Source organism: Mirounga leonina, unplaced genomic scaffold (assembly GCF_011800145.1).
Source record: "Mirounga leonina isolate KUSES-001 unplaced genomic scaffold, KU_Mleo_1.0 Mir_125, whole genome shotgun sequence".
Lineage (NCBI taxonomy): Eukaryota > Metazoa > Chordata > Mammalia > Carnivora > Phocidae > Mirounga > Mirounga leonina.
In genome coordinates, this window is record NW_023270305.1 from 23,538,238 (window position 1) to 23,555,955 (window position 17,718).

General features: G+C 42.8%; 1 protein-coding gene across 4 annotated transcripts in view; it reads right to left on the reverse strand.

Annotated features, from left to right (window-relative positions):
• ATL2 (atlastin GTPase 2) overlaps nt 1–2,435 on the reverse strand; it is a 61,864-nt gene extending 59,429 nt beyond the window's left edge. For 2 of the 4 annotated variants that reach the window (XM_035000941.1, XM_035000944.1), the window contains exon 1: nt 2,262–2,435. In XM_035000941.1, coding sequence (XP_034856832.1) covers nt 2,262–2,379 — 118 coding nt within the window. In that variant the 5' untranslated portion in view covers nt 2,380–2,435. Of the gene's footprint in view, nt 1–72; nt 843–1,206; nt 1,677–2,261 lie in introns of those variants that run through there. The other 2 variants (XM_035000943.1, XM_035000942.1) reach the window with 2 other exon arrangements.
• Between the last annotated feature and the right edge of the window lie 15,283 nt (nt 2,436–17,718).

A 17,718-nucleotide genomic window follows, 5' to 3' on the forward strand; every position in this document is an offset into this window, starting at 1 on the left:
CAAAATAGGTGCGCCCAACTTAAAGCCAGAATCTCATTTTAACTCACGGTTTATTTTCCCTGTAATAAATACCTCTTTGCTGTATGTAAGACAGCTCTTTCTTCCCCAAATAATTTCCAAGAGATTTAATCATCCTACAAAGCCATTAAAATACAAGAGTAGGTAAGAGCTTTACAAAGATCCTACATTCCTAAAGAGCGTAAGGATTTCTCTTAAGAGACACAAAGCACCTTCCTTAGACTAAACTACTAGAGTGGCACCTGACTCACCCCAACTCAATTCAAGTTTACTTATCCAGAAAGCAGAGGGAGACAGAGAGTTCCTTATACACTGTCAAAAATAGCCGAGTCCCTACTCACTCACAGCCTGTTGGCTCTGACTTTAAACACAAATCTTAAGAAGTTTTATTTGGATTTTAATGTCGTATTGAGTGACTACAGAGCAAATGAAAAGGTTTCAGGCAGTCATTTGATAGGTATGGTTATCAAGGGAAGGGATACCTCCAAGGGGGGGGGGGGACACACAAAAACCTGTGAGTAGCAGAATGTTCAATAAATGGCGAGCCCTATGTATCAACTCTTAAGAATCACATCTCAGTGTACCACAAAATAAAAACGATGTTCATAACCATGACTAAGTCATAAAGTTATGCTTCTAGTAAGGCAAGTACATAAATCACTTTGAAAATACATCTAAAACAGTTACCTTAAAATATATATAAATAAATAAATGCAAGAGCGAACACACAACATACACACCCGTAGGGTCCAAAAGATCTAAATCAATCCATCAGCATTCCAAAACTAATTACTTGAGAATTCCAACCAGAAGAAATCTAAGGCAAAACCTCTGGGGGGGGGGGGGGGGGGGGTATTTTTCTATGTAAACAGTTCTGTCAAGTGCTTTTGTTGGCAAGCAATAATAAAATAAGCTTTATTTCCTGTTCTTTCTCCCGTATCTGAACTCTAGTTTGTCATCACCTCTGACATATGTTCAGCACATCCAAAGGTTACTATAAATGATGCAATATATTTCACGTAAACTTTTCTACTGAAGTTAGTCTTCACGGATAACACCTTATCAAAATGTTTTACATTTCATCTTACAAAACCTTTATCAGACTGTGGAAAGAGAGGAATCTGAAGAACACAAGTTCACATTTAGTGTAGTTTATAAACTCTTAATGTATGCCATGGCCGTACTTACCTAACCGCAAGCTTTTACTATTTATAAGCCTTTGAAAAACTTTATGCCTTTAAGTACTATCAAAATTCTCAATCAGGATTTCATGCGTTCAATTCACGCCAGAGCGAAAGATCAAATGCTGAACTCCTAAAAATAGGGGTGTTATGAGAGGGACACACAACACTCCGCTGCCAAAGCAAACGCGTCTTGGAGGGAGCAGGGGCGCTCCTTGTCCACGTACAGTAGCAGCTCACATTCAGCAAAACCGGGGAGCGAAGGATCAGGTGACTTCACACCGCAGACACTCCAGTCTGACCGGGCCTTACTATGCCGTCTGAGTGACTAGGAAACTGCTCACAACCCTAGTTTAACAACTAAATCCGGACTTGCATCCCAGCCACGCGCAACCCGCGCCAATGGGCTCGGGGGCCGAGGAGCCCTAGAACGCGAGCCCCGGGGCACAGCCCTGGCCTGCGGACTGCGGTTCCCTCCTGGAAGGGTGTCTGGAGAGCTTTGCGACCTGGCAGCGAGGTGTCTGCTCCCCCCGCGCGCTCCGCGTCCTCCTCCTCCGTGGGGGCCCATAAAGCTCTGGCCACCCCTACCTCCCTTTCTGACAGAGCAACAGAGCGCAGAGTGCCCGCCAAGAGACAGATCGCCCTGCCGCGTCCGGAGCTCTCCTGCACCTAGCCGCGGCGTCACCGACCTCCCCGCGCCCCAGGTCTGCGACCCCAGCTCGAGGCCGCCCCCTCAGGTCGGGGCGGACGCGGCGGCAGCCACACGGAGGCAGCCACGCGGCGGGCGGGCAGGGGGCCGGGCCGGGCGCAGACGCGCTCGCCGCCCGTTCACCCGACAGCAGCGGGAGCCGCGGCCCCAGGGCCGCCCTTTCAGGCCGCGCGCCGCGGAAGCTCGGCACGCTGCGGGGGCTAGGCCCGGCGGCCGTCAGACGCGGCGGCAGGAGGAGAGCTGAACCAGCCGCGGCCGACGACCCCGCCGCCTGCGGCCGGTGTCCGCGGGTCCGAGCGGCCCGCGCCCTCTCCGCACCCGGGCCCTGCGGCCTCCGCTCCCCCGGCGCGTACCTAGGAAGGTCGTGGACGAGACGTGGTTAACCCCGGTGCTTGGGTCGCTAGTCCGCCGCCGGCGCCGCAGCCCCTCGTGCGGCTGCAGCCTCCGCGCTGCCTCGTCCCCCTCCGCCATCTTGTACCGATTTAAAATTAACTCCCCACTGACGTCAAACGCCGCCGCCGCTTTATCAACCTCCCGGGAGCCGGCGGGGCGCCCGTGGGTCCTAGCGCCGCCGGTAGCCAGCGCCTCCTTGTCCTCCCCACGCTCTCTCCCCCGTCCCGCCCATCGGCGCCCTCGCTCCGCCTCCGCTCTGCCAACCTCCCTGCCTGCCTGCCCGCCAGTCGCTAGGTTTTCCTGGCCTTCCACTTCTAGAAGGGATTGGGCGGCGCCCCCGCCGCGATCGCCTCGCACCGCACCGCTCTGAGCTCAGTACCACACCCCCTTAGCGCTGAGCCGGTCCGTGTAAACGCAGAAGGGATCTCCAGAGAACCAAGTCCCTCCTTCCCAGTTCAGTAACCCAATTCTTTTTACTGCTCTTCTTCATAATCGTTAACTCGTGTCCTGCGCTTGAGGTTGCTTTCACACGCCTTTCTCTTTTTTATCCCCCACTTCTCCCCCACAGCTATTTTCCTCCTGCCTGTCTGCCCCCCTCGCAAGCTTTACCTTTTGATCTTTCCTCGTCCAAGTCCCTAATGTTGCTTCCCCTCCGGAGACCATCTTATGGTTTATTTGCAATAGTTCCCATCTGCTTATGAGACCCTCCACCTATCTTCCTGTCTGTGCATACCGTTTCCTGCTCCTAGTACCTGCAGGGACAAGCCAGAAAGCACTGTCATCAGAAAATGAATTGTAGCAGGTCCTTTACCAACTATGATGAACCTTCTTGTGTGAATCCAGTGATAGCCTGTAGAAAGTTCAGGTCACTTTTTAAAATAAATACCAGCCTGTGGAAACTTCTGTGAAACACGATCTCTTTTCTTTTGGATTTTTTACCATATCACCAAAGCATTAAAAACTCCTTTTCTTGGTAGAGATAGGTGTCCAGGTGTCCAGATTGCTATCTTGTCCAGGTCTTCTCACAAGTCTAAAAATCACGGCTTTTCATCCTGCATAATCTCTAGAAAAGCACTGGTGTCCTGGAAATTTGCACAGTGCCATTTTATCTGGGTTTTCATTGGGCTGTCGATTTATTCATCTGTTTTCTGTCTTTATGGAAAGGGATTTGGAGCTCCTCCTGGACTTCCTACTCCCTGCATCCTGGTTCAGTGCCCCTAAGCTCCCAGCCATGAGCCTGGCTTGATAATGGATTTTCTTTCATAATCTCCCTGTGCGGCATCTATTTAATGTTGTCCACAATCTGCTTTATGCAAGGTATCATCCTGGGCATAAAAGAAGATGCAAAAATGAGTATTTTTGCAGTCAAAGAATAACCTTAGAGTTAGCAGTTAACTTAGTACTCAGTGCACCCCATCACGGACCCCCAGAGACCTAAGGCTACACCCCTCCTAGTCTATTGACCTAACTGCTTTCCTTTTCACTATTAGACACTAGGCTGCTGCTACAGTGCCCTGAGCAGGTCCACACAACTCCTGACTTTAAGGAGTGTAGAGAAGCCAAATGGAAGTATAGTCAAGAGATTGAGCATTGTCCCACAGTCGCCCCAAATCTGTGCATGTTGGAAAGTCCTTTCTTCATTTTCCCCAGTCGGCTACCCCTCTTCAGTTTCTAATCCCAGTGAAACCTCAGTGTCACTTCAGACTTCTCTCTCCTCTCTCCTCCCCTCTGCACCAAACAAGTCTGTGTGAAGTTGGTTCTGACTTCTAAATCTCTGTCCAGGTCACCTCCTCTCCATCCCCTCAGTCTCCCTCTTGATTCAGCACCATCATGTCCCACTACCGTGAGGTAACGTTGCTGTGGGCCCTTCTCCCGTGGGTCCTCCACCCAGCCACTGGCTTAAGTTTTCTTCAATGCAGATCGGTTGATGTGATTTCTCTGCTCAGGATAAAGTCCATACTCTTCAGAATAGTTGACAAGGCCTTTCATGATTTGGGTCCTACCTATGTATTGAGCTTCATTTTTCACTACTCTGTCACTCATTCCTCATTTTTTTTTTCCATTTAACAAATGAATTTTGACACTGTCCTGTGTGCTGAACAACAAATAATGAACATGACCGACAAAACTGGTTTACTTAGCTGTTTGTTTTTTCTTTCTACAGCCCACACAGACCCCTCCAGCACAAGAAAGTGAGCTTCACAGGCTCAAAGATCTATCTTACTCAGGGGTAACCGGCTGGCTCAGTGGTAGAGCATGTGACTCTTGACCTTGGGGTCTTGAGTTCAAGCCCCATGTGGAGTGTGGAGATTACTTCGAGAAAATTCTGGTTCTACTGCTGATTCACCTAATGTTTCTAAACGTCCAGGTCTCATTTTTAATAACTAACTACATATAACAAAATTCTTATGGGATCAAATCAGTATATATCAGAGCCTTTTCTTGATTGCTAAATAGCTAACATTTATGAAATGTACTTTACATATGTTAAGTCATTTAATCCTTAAAACAATCCTAAGAGGTAAATGCTGTTAATATTCTCATCTTACAGTTAGAACAACTAAAGCGCCAAGAGGTTTAAAACGTGCCTAAGTGGCAGGACTGGCATTCAAAGGCAGGCAGTCTGGTTCCAGAGTTTATATTTGGATCCACTGTGACGGTGTTCAGTTTATACACTGTGAATTCCTGGAGGGCAGAAGCCATAGCTTATCCTTACAGCAGATACTTTGGGATTCTGCCTTCAGTTAGTGTAAATTGTATTAAAAACTATTTCTTCCAAATAAACAACTTTAAACATGTTTAAATCCTATTAATAAATGGGCAAAAGATGTCCACAGACAATTCGTAAAAAAAATATGTTATAAAAATGGACCTTAAACATGTGAGAAAATACTCAGTTTCACTCATAATAAAATAAATGCAAATTAAAATAACATTGAGGCACCATTTTTCATGCATCAGTTTGGCAAAAATTCAAAAGCTTATGATGACACTGGCTTATGATGGCAAGGACATGGGGGAAAACAGGCACTCACACGTTGCTTTCTCACTGAGAATGCAAAATGGTACAACCCCTACGGAAAGGAATTTGGCATCGTCCAACAAACTTCATCTGCGTTTACACTTTGACCTGCCTATCACACTTCTGGCATTAACTCTGAAGGTACAACTCCAGTAATACAAAAAAATACATTTGCACAAGGTAAATCACTGCAGCATTATTTGCGGTTGCAAAATATTAGAAACAAGATATCCAAGCATAGGTGATCAGTTAAATAAACTATGATAAATACTCATGATGGGGCAATTTGTATCTGTAAAGAGAGAAGAGAAAGATCTCTATGAACTGGTATGGAGTAATTCCCAAGAGATATTCTTAAGTGGAAAAATCAAACTGCAGAATAGTATATGTAGTATGCTACCTTTTGTGTAAGAGGGAGAAATAAGAAAACATGTGTATATCCACTTACTTGTCCAAAAAGAAACTCAGAAAGGTTAAACAGAGAACAACAGTTAGTTCCCTCTAAGAGGGGGTGGTGGAGGGAATAAGAAGGAATACAGAATGGAGTGACACTTTTCTGAGTATCCTGTTTTACATAATGTTGACTTTTGAAAACATGATCTACATGATCAAAACATAAAATTAAATCAACAAGGACAGGAAGGGGTACCTAAAACTGAAAGCAAACCAAATAAATGATTATAACAGTATCAAAATGAATAACAGAGCCCCACTGAAGAGGGAGAAAAAGAGCCAACTAATCCAAGTAATTTACAAACATAGAATTGGACTATAAATATTTCTCAGTCTTGGTTGGGATAGGGTGAAAACAGCAAACAAATCCTGAACATTTTCCAGTAGGCTTGTTTTCGTAGAGGTATGGGCAAAGCAATTTTGAATCTATTTTAGATGTATTATAGATCAGTAAATGTATATATATTTATATGATATATATATAATACTGATATATAATATATGATCAATCTATATAAATATATTTACATAATATATGCATATATTAGATATTATATATATACAAATATATAAATATATTTTAGATGAGTTATAGATGAGTAAATGTGTTGATATTGTTGAGAGGTAGGGTTCTTAATGGGGTAGAATGGACATATAAATAATGATAGGGGAAAAACAAGGTGGATCCTATGGGATGCAATAATTGAAGTTATTGATATGGACTGAAGATTTCTAAAACATGCATACATATATGTGTGTTTGCAAGTGTAAATATGCATGCATATACATATGTACAATATATACATGTATATGCATGCATATGTTTCCTTTTCCTATCCACGAAAAAGGCCTATAAGCAAAGACACCCAGGTAGCAACGATCATACCTAGTGCCCAATCTTGGCCTCTAATACCATTCCCTACTAAAAGGAAGCAGAAGTCCATGGAGAAACCACTGGTTTCAAAGCTGGAGCAGGGGGAGAGTACAAGATGAGCTATGAGCATCATTTTTGTGTCAGAAGAAGGGAAGTACTCAAAAAAAAAAAAATGGGACATGTCAAAAAGACACATAAGGGGTTCCCACTGGCCAAATTTGAAACAATTTGAGCACTAAAACAATTAAGGACAACAATGAATTATAGAAAATAAGAATCTATGAGTCTATAACCGATGATAGATTAGATAGGTAAATAGGTAGATGATGATAGATAGATGAACGGAGGACTCTTGTTAACAGTAGAATGCTGCGGGTCGACTGGTAAATGTGGAGACAGCGCTAGAGTTGAAGAGTCATCAATTTGCAATGCAACCATGATAGCAGAGAGTGGGTCAGACAAGAATCATCAATGAATGCTAAATCTAGGGGCAAAGATTTGATGACGAGTCAAATATTTGCATGTCTTAAAGTTTCTCTTCACATTTGCTTATTAATTGCAAGAGAAAAATAGAAACCAAAATTAGACAACACTTCGAGTAGGTGATTAAAATTAGCATCTCCAGGGGTGCTTGACTGGCTCAGTTGGTAGAGCATGTGGCTCTTGATCCTGGAGTCGTTCAAGCCCCATATCGGGTATAGAGCTTACTTTAAAAAAAAAAAAAATTAATATCACCTATGAGGAAGCAGATGGACATCATGTGCCTTTAGAGCTGATGCCCAGAGAGAAACACAATATCACTTATGCAGTATGCCAGTCTGGAATGAACCTAACCATGAGGGAACCTAAGACTAACCTAAAACAAAAAAACATTGTATAAAAAAAAAAAGAAAAAAACAGAAGAGGGGATATATTCTTCAAAAGCATCCGTGTCACAAAAGACAAAGAATGACTGTAAAACTGTTCTAGATTAAAGGAGGCTAAAGAGACATGACAACTAACTAGATCAGATATTGATCTGATCCTAGACTGGATCCTGTATTGGAGGGGGAAATGCTATAAAGGACACTACTGAGTCAATTGGCAAAATTGGAATATGGATGGTAGATAGAAGTATCACATCAGTATTAAATTTGTAAAAGCATATTTGTATTTATACAAAATACATACAGGAGTATCTTAGAGTAAAGGGCCAGTGTGTATAAAACTTCCCCTCAAATGGTTTAGAAAATATTAGAGAGAGAAGAAGAAGGCAGAAAAGAAGAAAGCAATGATAAAGCAGATGGGGCAAAATATTAATAATAGTGAGCCTGGATATAGAACATATAGGTGGTCAATGTTTATTCTTATTCTTGAAACCTTTCTGTAATTTTGAAATTATTGCCAAAATGGATTTGTTTGGGTTTTATAATTTTTAAAAATGTAAAATAAAAATTTAAATTGTTTCTTTTAAAGACAAAACATCATCTCTCTTTGATTGGATCGAACATTGATCAGAACTTATACTTCATGGGACGCTTGGGTGGCTCAGTCGGTTAAGCATCTGCCTTCAGCTCAGGTCATGATCCCAAGATCCTGGGATCAAGCCCTTCGTGGGGCTCCTTGCTCAGCAGGGAGACTACTTTTCCCTCTGCCTGCCGCTCTTCCTGTTTGTGCTCTCTCTCTCTCTTTCTGACAAATAAATAAATAAAATCTTTTTTAAAAATTTAAAAAAACTTAACACTTCATGTATCACTGTGCAATTATTAAAAATAATCACCACTGACAATTCAGCAGTAGGAGGAAATTTTTATGTCAAGCCGGAAAAAAATTAGATTACAACTATATAAAGATATGTGTGGACATAGAAAAAACTGGAAGGAGGTATGTTAAAAACTGGTAGAATGATATGGGGATTATATCTATTCTCTATTTTACAAATTTTTGGTAGTCTTACAAAATTGCCCATAATATTTTTAAAAATTACTTTGCGAGTGGCTCTTTGGGCTTCTAACAAATTTCTGTGATGGAGGATAGAAGAGACCTTAATTTCAGGAGGAAGGATCTAAGTTGGACATTCTAATGTCTAGGACTTCCTTCCTGGAAGAAATTTTAGAAAATATTGGCACAAGTCAGCAATAAAAGAAAAATTTTAAACAGAATAACTAATGACCCGAAGTTTCTCAAAGTCCATTTCTGATATAGAGTTTGTTCCTTTTATATAGAATACTGCTAAAATACCTTGTTATATGCTTCACAGTTTATTCTAGAACAGAAGGAAAACTCTCAGCATATTCTCCAACCACACAGTCTGGATTTCCCAGCTGATTCTGCTTTCATACATAATCACCTATTCTGTATGAAATCGTGCATTCAGATGTTTAGTTGTGAATATGTCATCACTATCCTTTTAGGGGAATTGAAGAACTTTCTTCCCCATTTCCTCTACCCCTCTTAATTACTTGCTCCCTTTTCCTTTCTTCTCACAGAACCTCTAGAAGTTGCTTGACTTCCCTGAAAAGTCAGAAAGGAAGAATAAAGCTGATTTACAGAAAAGCCACAGACTCAATCCAAATATTTAACCTGAATCAAGAGTTTGTTCCAGTTGTCACACAAAACTAAGGGAATAACCATTTCCCTGTTCTTGGCGATATTCTTTGAGTAACTGAGGTTGTCCAAAGGTTCTAATTCCAGTTCTGGGACCTAAACCGCCACCACAATCCGAAGAATGATAAACCTTTCCCCCATTTCATATTAATGGCAGGATCTTTACCAACTTGTCGGTTGAATCCTCCTTATGTCTGAGTGACATGCAGTTTGAAAGTCCGCTTTGTCAGGACATTGTCTATTTTATTATTGGCCTGAAGAATGTAATATTTAAAAAAGAAGATGAAAAGAAAAGAAAAAAGAAAAAAGCTCTAAAAGGATTATTCCACAAAGATTTATACATTGTCATTTACTCACTAAAAAATTGCCAAGACACATGGAAATAAACAGTTTATACACAGGACAGCATAGACCATTTGCTAAACTGAAGTTGATATAGTCAACCAAAAAGCTACTGAAGTCCTTACTGACCTGTAAGTTTACCTGAGAAGTCACTTCACTCTCTACTGGTTAGTGTAGGTATTCTTTCAGAAGATTCAAAATATAATGTAATAGAGCCCTTATGGTTTTCCCTCACTTCAGTTCTAAGGAATCCAATTCTATCTGTCAGTCTGGTCTCCCATGTCTTTTCCTTCCCTTTCTTTCAATAGACATTTCTCTTTTTGGTGTTCTGTGTATGTTGCCCCCTTCCTCCATACTCCCTCCAGTCTGTGATTCCTATACCTGAAACAAGATGGGCCAAATCCTTACTTAAAAAAAAAAAAAGAAAGAAAGAAAAAAGCCTTCTCGGAGAGAAAAGGCAGTAACCCTAGAGAAAACCTTCCACTCTCCTATCTCAGGGATTCTTGCTGAGTTTTCCATGGAAGGAAAGTACAAGTTACCAAGAGTGTGAGAACTGACTGAGGACGGACCCTACGATCTTTTTAACCTTCATGGAAATGGTGTAAGATAGAAAGAATGTCCTTCCAGTAAGAAGTAGAGATTTGGATATCCACTATGGGAAACTCTTCCCTTGGTTTGGGGGACACCGGATGGATGGGGCAGGGTTAGGGTAGGGGACCTGGTTAACAAATATAAAGTAGCAACTACACTGGAAAAGGTGTTGGATATGGCTGAGGCTAAAATGAGATGGTTTATTCTCTGAGAATAAGAAAGTTGTCTGTGTTAGGGCAAACTGGAGAGCTTGTTGCGTTTTCAGTGTTGTGTTTTCTAGAAGTATAGTTTAAGCTACCCCATGCTTACAAACTGCTGCTCCTTCATGCGAAGATGTGCGCTTTCTTGTGCAAGAGTCGTTGACAGAAGATGAATGCGCCATTTCCCTGAGACCAGGTAGAGTTCTGCGTACGGGCAGAGGTGCTTCAGGGCCCAGTTGACAAAAAGAAGAACAAGGCTGGAGAACTGGCTTGGGGTCTGGCAGCGTCGGGAGCACTGGGAACCAGTGAGCTTGACCCAATTGCTGGCATCCCTTGGTGGACTCCGCAGGCTTGGTGGTAGTTAGCGCCACTGATTAATCCCAGAAGTTGCACGGTGACTGTGGCTGGCAAACTGCTTTGCCACCCAGGGGGCTTTCTTTGAGATTAAACATCCTGAGGGGGAGGGCAGAGAGGAGATTTTTTTTTGCAGAAAAAGAGAGAAACTAGAGTAGATGTGAACAAGAATAGGGATTCTGGGTTACTGAGTGGCAGGAAGACTTTACTTATATCCAAAGCTGATGAGCCAGAGTGGTTTCGTTATATTATCTAAGGGAGACCAAACCAAAAACATCAAGGTTCCTTGAGGCTGGTACTTGCAGGGGCCTGGACATGAGTGCATGCTTCTCCAGCACAACCATGTTTGTCTCGTACTGAGAATTGTTGGCATCTAGAAAAGTGGTTGCTCTATATGGAACACTGTGGACAGATGAGTTTCCCCCTCGGCCTGCTGCTTAATCGTAGGTGTCCATTTTTCTCTAGAGCAAGAGGGAAATAACAACCCTTCCAATCCACACTGAACCTGAGAGAGAATGACTTGAACTGGGATACATTAGCATCAGTGTGGCTTAGTGAAAAAGAACACCAACTTTGGAGTTCAGACCCCAGCTCTGCAGCTTGTAACCTTGAGGAAGTTAATTCGCCTCTCTGACCCTCAGTTTCCTCTGCTGTAACATAAGGGTCTCTTCCTAGCATGTTTGTCATGATGATTACAGATAATGTAGATCACGTATTTAGCCCAGTGGCTGGCACATGGTAATAAGTGATAGCCATCATGATTATTGCTCCACTGAAGCAGCTCTTTTGAGTCCAGGAATAGACTGGAAAAGCAAAAATATAATTAATAATAATACCTATTCATAATTTCATTTAATCTACAAAATACCTCAATGAGACAAGTATTATTGGCATCATCAGCCTTTGACAGAAGAAACCCGGGTTTTAAAAGGTCACATAATTTGTTCAAAGCCACATGACGAGGGGCACCTGGGTGGCTCAGTCGTTAAGCGTCTGCCTTCTGCTCAGGTCATGATCCCAGCGTCCTGGGATCGAGCCCTGCATCCGGCTCCCTGCTCTGCGGGAAGCCTGTTTCTCCCTCTCCCACTCCCCCTGTTTGTGTTTCCTCTTCCGCTGTGTCTCTCTCTCTGTCAAATAAATAAATAAAATCTTAACAACAACAAAAAAAGCCACATGACGAGTAAGTTGAAGAGCTGAAGGTTTAAATGCAGCTCTGTTTGCCTCCAGATCCTGTGTTCTTAACCATGTATCTCCAGATTACACACTGGTCTTAAGGCTAGGCACTGAAAACTCTATCATCATAAGCCATTTCTATAGACCACTAAGTAGCTAGAAGCAGCTTCTGGATGTCCAGGAGACTGTTTCAGGTAGCTGGAGTGGAGATAAGACACCCCTCAAAGTCCAGGACGAGGGTGCCCATGAGCATTCTGACAAGCACTCTCCTAAATGCAACGAGAGCATCTACTTGAATGACTTTTACAGAATTCATACGTGTCTTGCTGTCACTAAAGTAGGTCAGCAGTAGGAGCAACAAAAATCCAAATCCGTGAACTGGACTTGCTTGAGAATACTTGGAAAAGTAGACAGAGCCCAGTTTTTAAGTGAAGATCAATGTACAAAAGAAAAGAACACTGTCAGGAACTCTTTAGGGATGATTATCATATTCTATCACATTTTTTCAAAAATAGTAACAAGGAAGTCGATGTAGCCATCATGATACACAAAATGGGCTTGTGGCTTGAAGGAAACACGGCCGTGTGCTTTCTATTCCTCTGAGAACAGGGCAGACAATGATATCCTCTCTAAGGAGCCTGTCTGGGTACACCTAATATCCTCCCCATCACTCCCCAGACTTCAGGAATGCCTTTGAAGTCAGTGGGAAATCCAGGCGTCTCAGAAGGAATTGCATATTTTAGCTTCTTTTAAGATGAGGACAATATCTACAGCGACCTATTACAATCAACATATTTTATTTGTAACTGGAAAGCAGCCAAATCTTTCCTATCTCACACCCAAGCTTAATTCCAAGATCCCAAATCTGACTGGCTAGTTGGCAGGCAGAGCATTCCACCTTGACAATGCCCTTAGAATTGATTGTCCTTGTTGTAACCTATTTAATCCTTCTAGAGTAGTTTCATCGTTATATTTTGACAGATCTGCACCTCACCTCAAACACCTCCCCAAGCCCCACGCCACTTCTCCCTCCCTCCTATTCTCAGGGTCTGTCTTCAAGTACAAGTGCTCAGAAAGTGAACTCCCTCTTTCTATTTCCCATAACCATTCTTCGCTCGAGCTGAAACGTCAGCAGGTAATGCCACCACCACCTGATTGGCCCAGCAAATATTTATCTTTCAACCTTGCCCTGATCACCCTCCCAGAAGGTGAGCTATCATAATACATAATGAAATGATTGTTGTTGTAAGGCATTATGTTTGGGGGCAATTTGTTATACAGCAATGGATAACCAGGATGCCTATACATGGTATGATACCAACGCATAAAAATATCTATGTGCCAAAACAACAAACAAGTACGTAGCAACAATAAACACTGAATTCAGGATGGTGGTAATCACTCCAGTAAAGTCACTTGTTTGCCTCTGCTGTAGAACAGTGGATCTTAATTTTTTGTTGTTGCCATTTTGTTCTATTTAACAGTGATATGAATGTTAAATGGCATGCACTTGCAGGGCATGTTCCCACAGGCGTGCCCAAATATCCATTGTGATCATTGTAAATTAGACTGTTGGTCATGCAGCACCCATCAGGAGCAGATCCAGGATTTGTGGGGCCTAAACCATCCACAAATTTGGGGAACCTCTTTCAGAAAAAAAAATTCTGAACCAAAATTAGATGTAAAAGTAAATACTTATTTAGAATGAGAAATCACAAATTTTATAAAGCTAACACATACCACAAACATACAGAAAAATAATATTTTTATTAATTCACTTTATGACATATCTTTCTAAAACTATTTTTCTGAAGTTGTGGCTGTTCAGTCTTCGATTGGCTCTTCACAGTATACCAATCTGGGGATATCATTTTCTGAAAAGAAAATGGAAAGACAAATTAGTTTTTCTTCTAGCATAGTTAATGAAGTTCTTATTTATTGAGTTTTTAAAAGTCTCCGTCAGCTTTTAATATTTTCTTATTGATCTCATGTGAATTTTGAGGATTATTGTCAAATTTGGGGAGATCCCTGTCAGGTATTTTGTGCAGGAGTGTCAGATTTCAGGGCATATCAAGTTATCTTTTCAGTGACCAATCTCAAATACTCTGATTTGAAATGCATGCAGCATTTATAATTGCGTATGCTGCATTTTGCAGGAGATTCTTGACAGGAGAGAAATTCCATTTCTTTTCTTTTTTTTCTTTTTGGTGGGGGAGTGGCAGAGGGAAAAAGAATCTCAAGCAGGCTCCATGCCCAGTGCAGAGCCCAATGCGGGGCTCCAGCTCACAACCCTGAGGTCATGACCTGAGCGGAAACCAAGAGTCAGACGCCCAACCGACTAAGCTACCCAGGTGCCCCAAGAGAAATTCCATTTCTAATCGTTACTGATGGGGTCAAAATCTTCTTTTTACAATTGTACCCATCTAGTGATTGGAAGGATTTCCCCTAGACCATTTTTTCCATACTTCCCAAACATTATTTCCCTTCTACTCTCCTACTGTTGGAGCTTTTTTTTTTTTTTTTACATATCACCTTTGAGTCTAAGAACAAGGACCAGAGAGACAAAGGGTACCTATGTTCTGGTTTGCTCCTTTAGGGCTTGAATTCAGGAAATTGAAGTTTAAGAGACTGAAGGGATTACAGGAAGCCGCGGAGGTTTTGGCCCCTCCCCTGTTGGAACTTGGGGAGGGAACAGCTGCACAGAGTGGGCTTGCTCCTTTAAGAAAGGCTCACTGTAGATTAAAAATAGTGGTGCATGGGGGTTAGGTGGCAATGGGCCTTGGTTATCCCTCTGAGCCTCCCCCTTGGCTGAGACCTGGTTGTCACCATATATCCCATGAAGGACTGGGAAGGCAGCTGAGTTGGGAGCCAGAGGGCATGCTGTGAGTACAGTGTTCAACTTAAACCAGGAATCTGATGAAGGTTGTAGGTGCAACTCAGACAGGTATGCCACACCAAGGTGACCTGAATCAGCAAAAAAGAGCACTGGGTCCTGGACGCACCAAGAACAAAGTCCAGGCAGGTCAACTCCAATGGCAGAGTCAAGTGCAAGATGCCCCCGGGACCAGACTAGCCAAGTGGCCTCACAGCAGAGCCCAGCAACACCCCACACAAGAGCATTGGGACACAGGCATGTAACCCAGGCCCCCTGCCCTTGCCAGATGGCCACCTGAGTAAGCTTTCCACTCTGTCTGCAACCCTGTTCCTTTAACTATTGTTCTAGGAGGGAGTAGAAAACAATGGAACCTAAGATACCAGAGTCAGATTTTCAAGTCACAGGGGAAGATCCCTGCAATCCTCTACCAAGACTTATTAACAATATCCATCAGGTTCTTATATATGTCCGGTAATTGTTACCATAATAATACATTTATATCACTTTTTTTCAGTTAAGCTTCACAATATCTCTAAAACAGAGGTACTACTACTATGTCCATTTTACACTAAGAAGCCTAAAGCCAAGAGAAATTAAATTTTTAATTTGCCCAAAGCTACCCAGTTTATAAGATAGTAGAGCTGGGCTTTGAACTCACAGGTAGAACTCGGGAGTGCACACTTGGAACTGCTGAGTTCTGCTTACCCGTAGCAGCTTGAGGACTCTAAGTGTATAATACCAATACCTCCTTGGGGTTGGCCTGACCATCCCCCACCATGAGTCCCTTCCTTCTCACTGCGTGACATCAGTGGCAGATCTCAGAAGATAAAGGGATTGCTGCTCCAGTCTATGTAGTGTGGTTCGCTTCTCAAATGCAGAGCTCACACTGCTTCAGGGGAGAGTCACCTGTTGCTGGAGAAGCGCCGCGCGTCAGCCATTACTATTCTGTGGCTACTACACTAGGCCACCCTGGCAGAGACCAAGTATGCTCTAATCTCATACCCATGCTCATGCCCATGTTCTCTGCTCCATGCCAGAAGCCTCTGGAGCATCTTAAAGGTATGCTCACTTCCAGCACAACATATTTTGATCCATGGAAATTCATCCTTAGAAGTAATCACACTTGCTACAGATAATCCAGAAAGTGGAGCACTGCAGGGTCCAGATTGCAATTCTGACTCTGTGACAGGATCGCTTGAAAATGTATTTATCCATCATGCAACTTCATTTCCATAAAACGGAAGGGGGTGCAACATACCACTATCACTTCTAGGCTGGTTGGTTGGCTTCCTCTTGAGCAAGTATTCATGCTCAATTGTACTTCTCTGCCCAGCTGCGCCATCTCCTCCAGCACCCCTCCCATCAGCATCTACTTTCCTCCGAGTTCTTAAGGACAAAGCCATCTCCTTGCTGGTGCTGGCAGTGCCCATGGAGAGAGCTAGGACTCGTGCCAAGCATGCAGACTGCTGATGCTCCTGGAGCCTCTGGTCCAGTAGGCACCGCAGCTGAGAAGATCCCATACAGAGGCAGTGAGATCAACCTCCGACCAGCCCTGCCATGCTTTGTTCCAAGCAGTTCTGCTCGTACCTGAAGATTCTCAAAGATGTTGCAGTTTCTTCCTCTCGCCTCTTTTTGGGAATTGCTTAAAGTCTCATGAAGCCAGCTCCTCCATTTCTGGTCTCTCCTCTCTAACCAGTGTCTGCAGCACCTTCTAGATGTTGTGCCTCTGCTCTGCCACTCACTTCTCAGGCCCAACTCCTCACTAATCTTAGTTGTCCTCCCTGCAAGGGCACTGGATATTTGACCAACCCAGCACAAAACAATGCACATTGGTGATAAAAATGGGTGCAAAGCTGAAAGGGACTTGAAGGAAAAATATTGTCTTCACTAGCTGTATTTTGGCCCTCACTCAGGAAGATAAAATTGCCCTATAACAGATGTTAAAAAATACTTAGGAATTTCAGCATGGGTTAAATATTTTCCTCCTGTTCTTATTTTAAGTATGTAGAACCAAAAATGTGCATATCTATCTGGAAAACAGCATTTTTATATCATGGGTATATTTAAATCTGAAGGTCAAGACCAGCAACACCCTACACTCCATATTGGAACTCTGTCCTCACATACATTCATGTTTTCTTTTTTTTTTTTTAAAGACTTTATTTATTTATTTGACAGAGAGAGACACAGCGAGAGAGGGAACACAAGCAGGGGAAGTGGGAGAGGGAGAAACAGGCTTCCTGCAGAGCAGGGAGCCCAATGCAGGGCTCGATCCCAGGACTCTGGGATCATGACCTGAGCCAAAGGCAGACGCTTAACGACTGAGCCACCCAGGTGCCCCACATTCATGTTTTCTTTTAGTTCATCCTGAATGACGGTGAGTGACAGGATTTGTCAAATGCAATGAAGAAACACTAAGGGAAGTTCGTCGTGACAGTAGGTAGGGGACTTGTTCTTGACAAGATAAGCAGGTTATGTCTCACCATAAATGTTGTAGTTGTATAGAAGAACACAAAATCTTTCAGTCTAATACCTTAACAAGGAAAACTATTTTCAGAGCAATTTTAACATCTTTCATCATGCTTATGTGAGAACCGAGGTGCTAGTGGTCATTCTGGGGGTGAGGCTAAACATTATGCACAGATTAAGACATGGCAACCTCCCAAAATTAAGACAGGAGAGCTCTAGGAAACTGCTGAAATTCCAGGTGTACACACAGACGCTCCAGGAAGGTTGGAAGGAAAATAACAGGTCTCTGGTGGGAAAAAAAAAAAAAAAAAAAGGAAAAGAGATATTTGGGGGTAAAGGAGCTAGTTGTGAGCAGTCGAGAAAGGGCAGAAGAAGCTAAGAGGAAGTTCAATTTAGGAAGGTAAGAAAAGGCTGACAATCAAAGAAGTGCCCTTTGTGGGTCAGAAAGGAGGAAAGAGAAATTCAGCAACAAAAATTC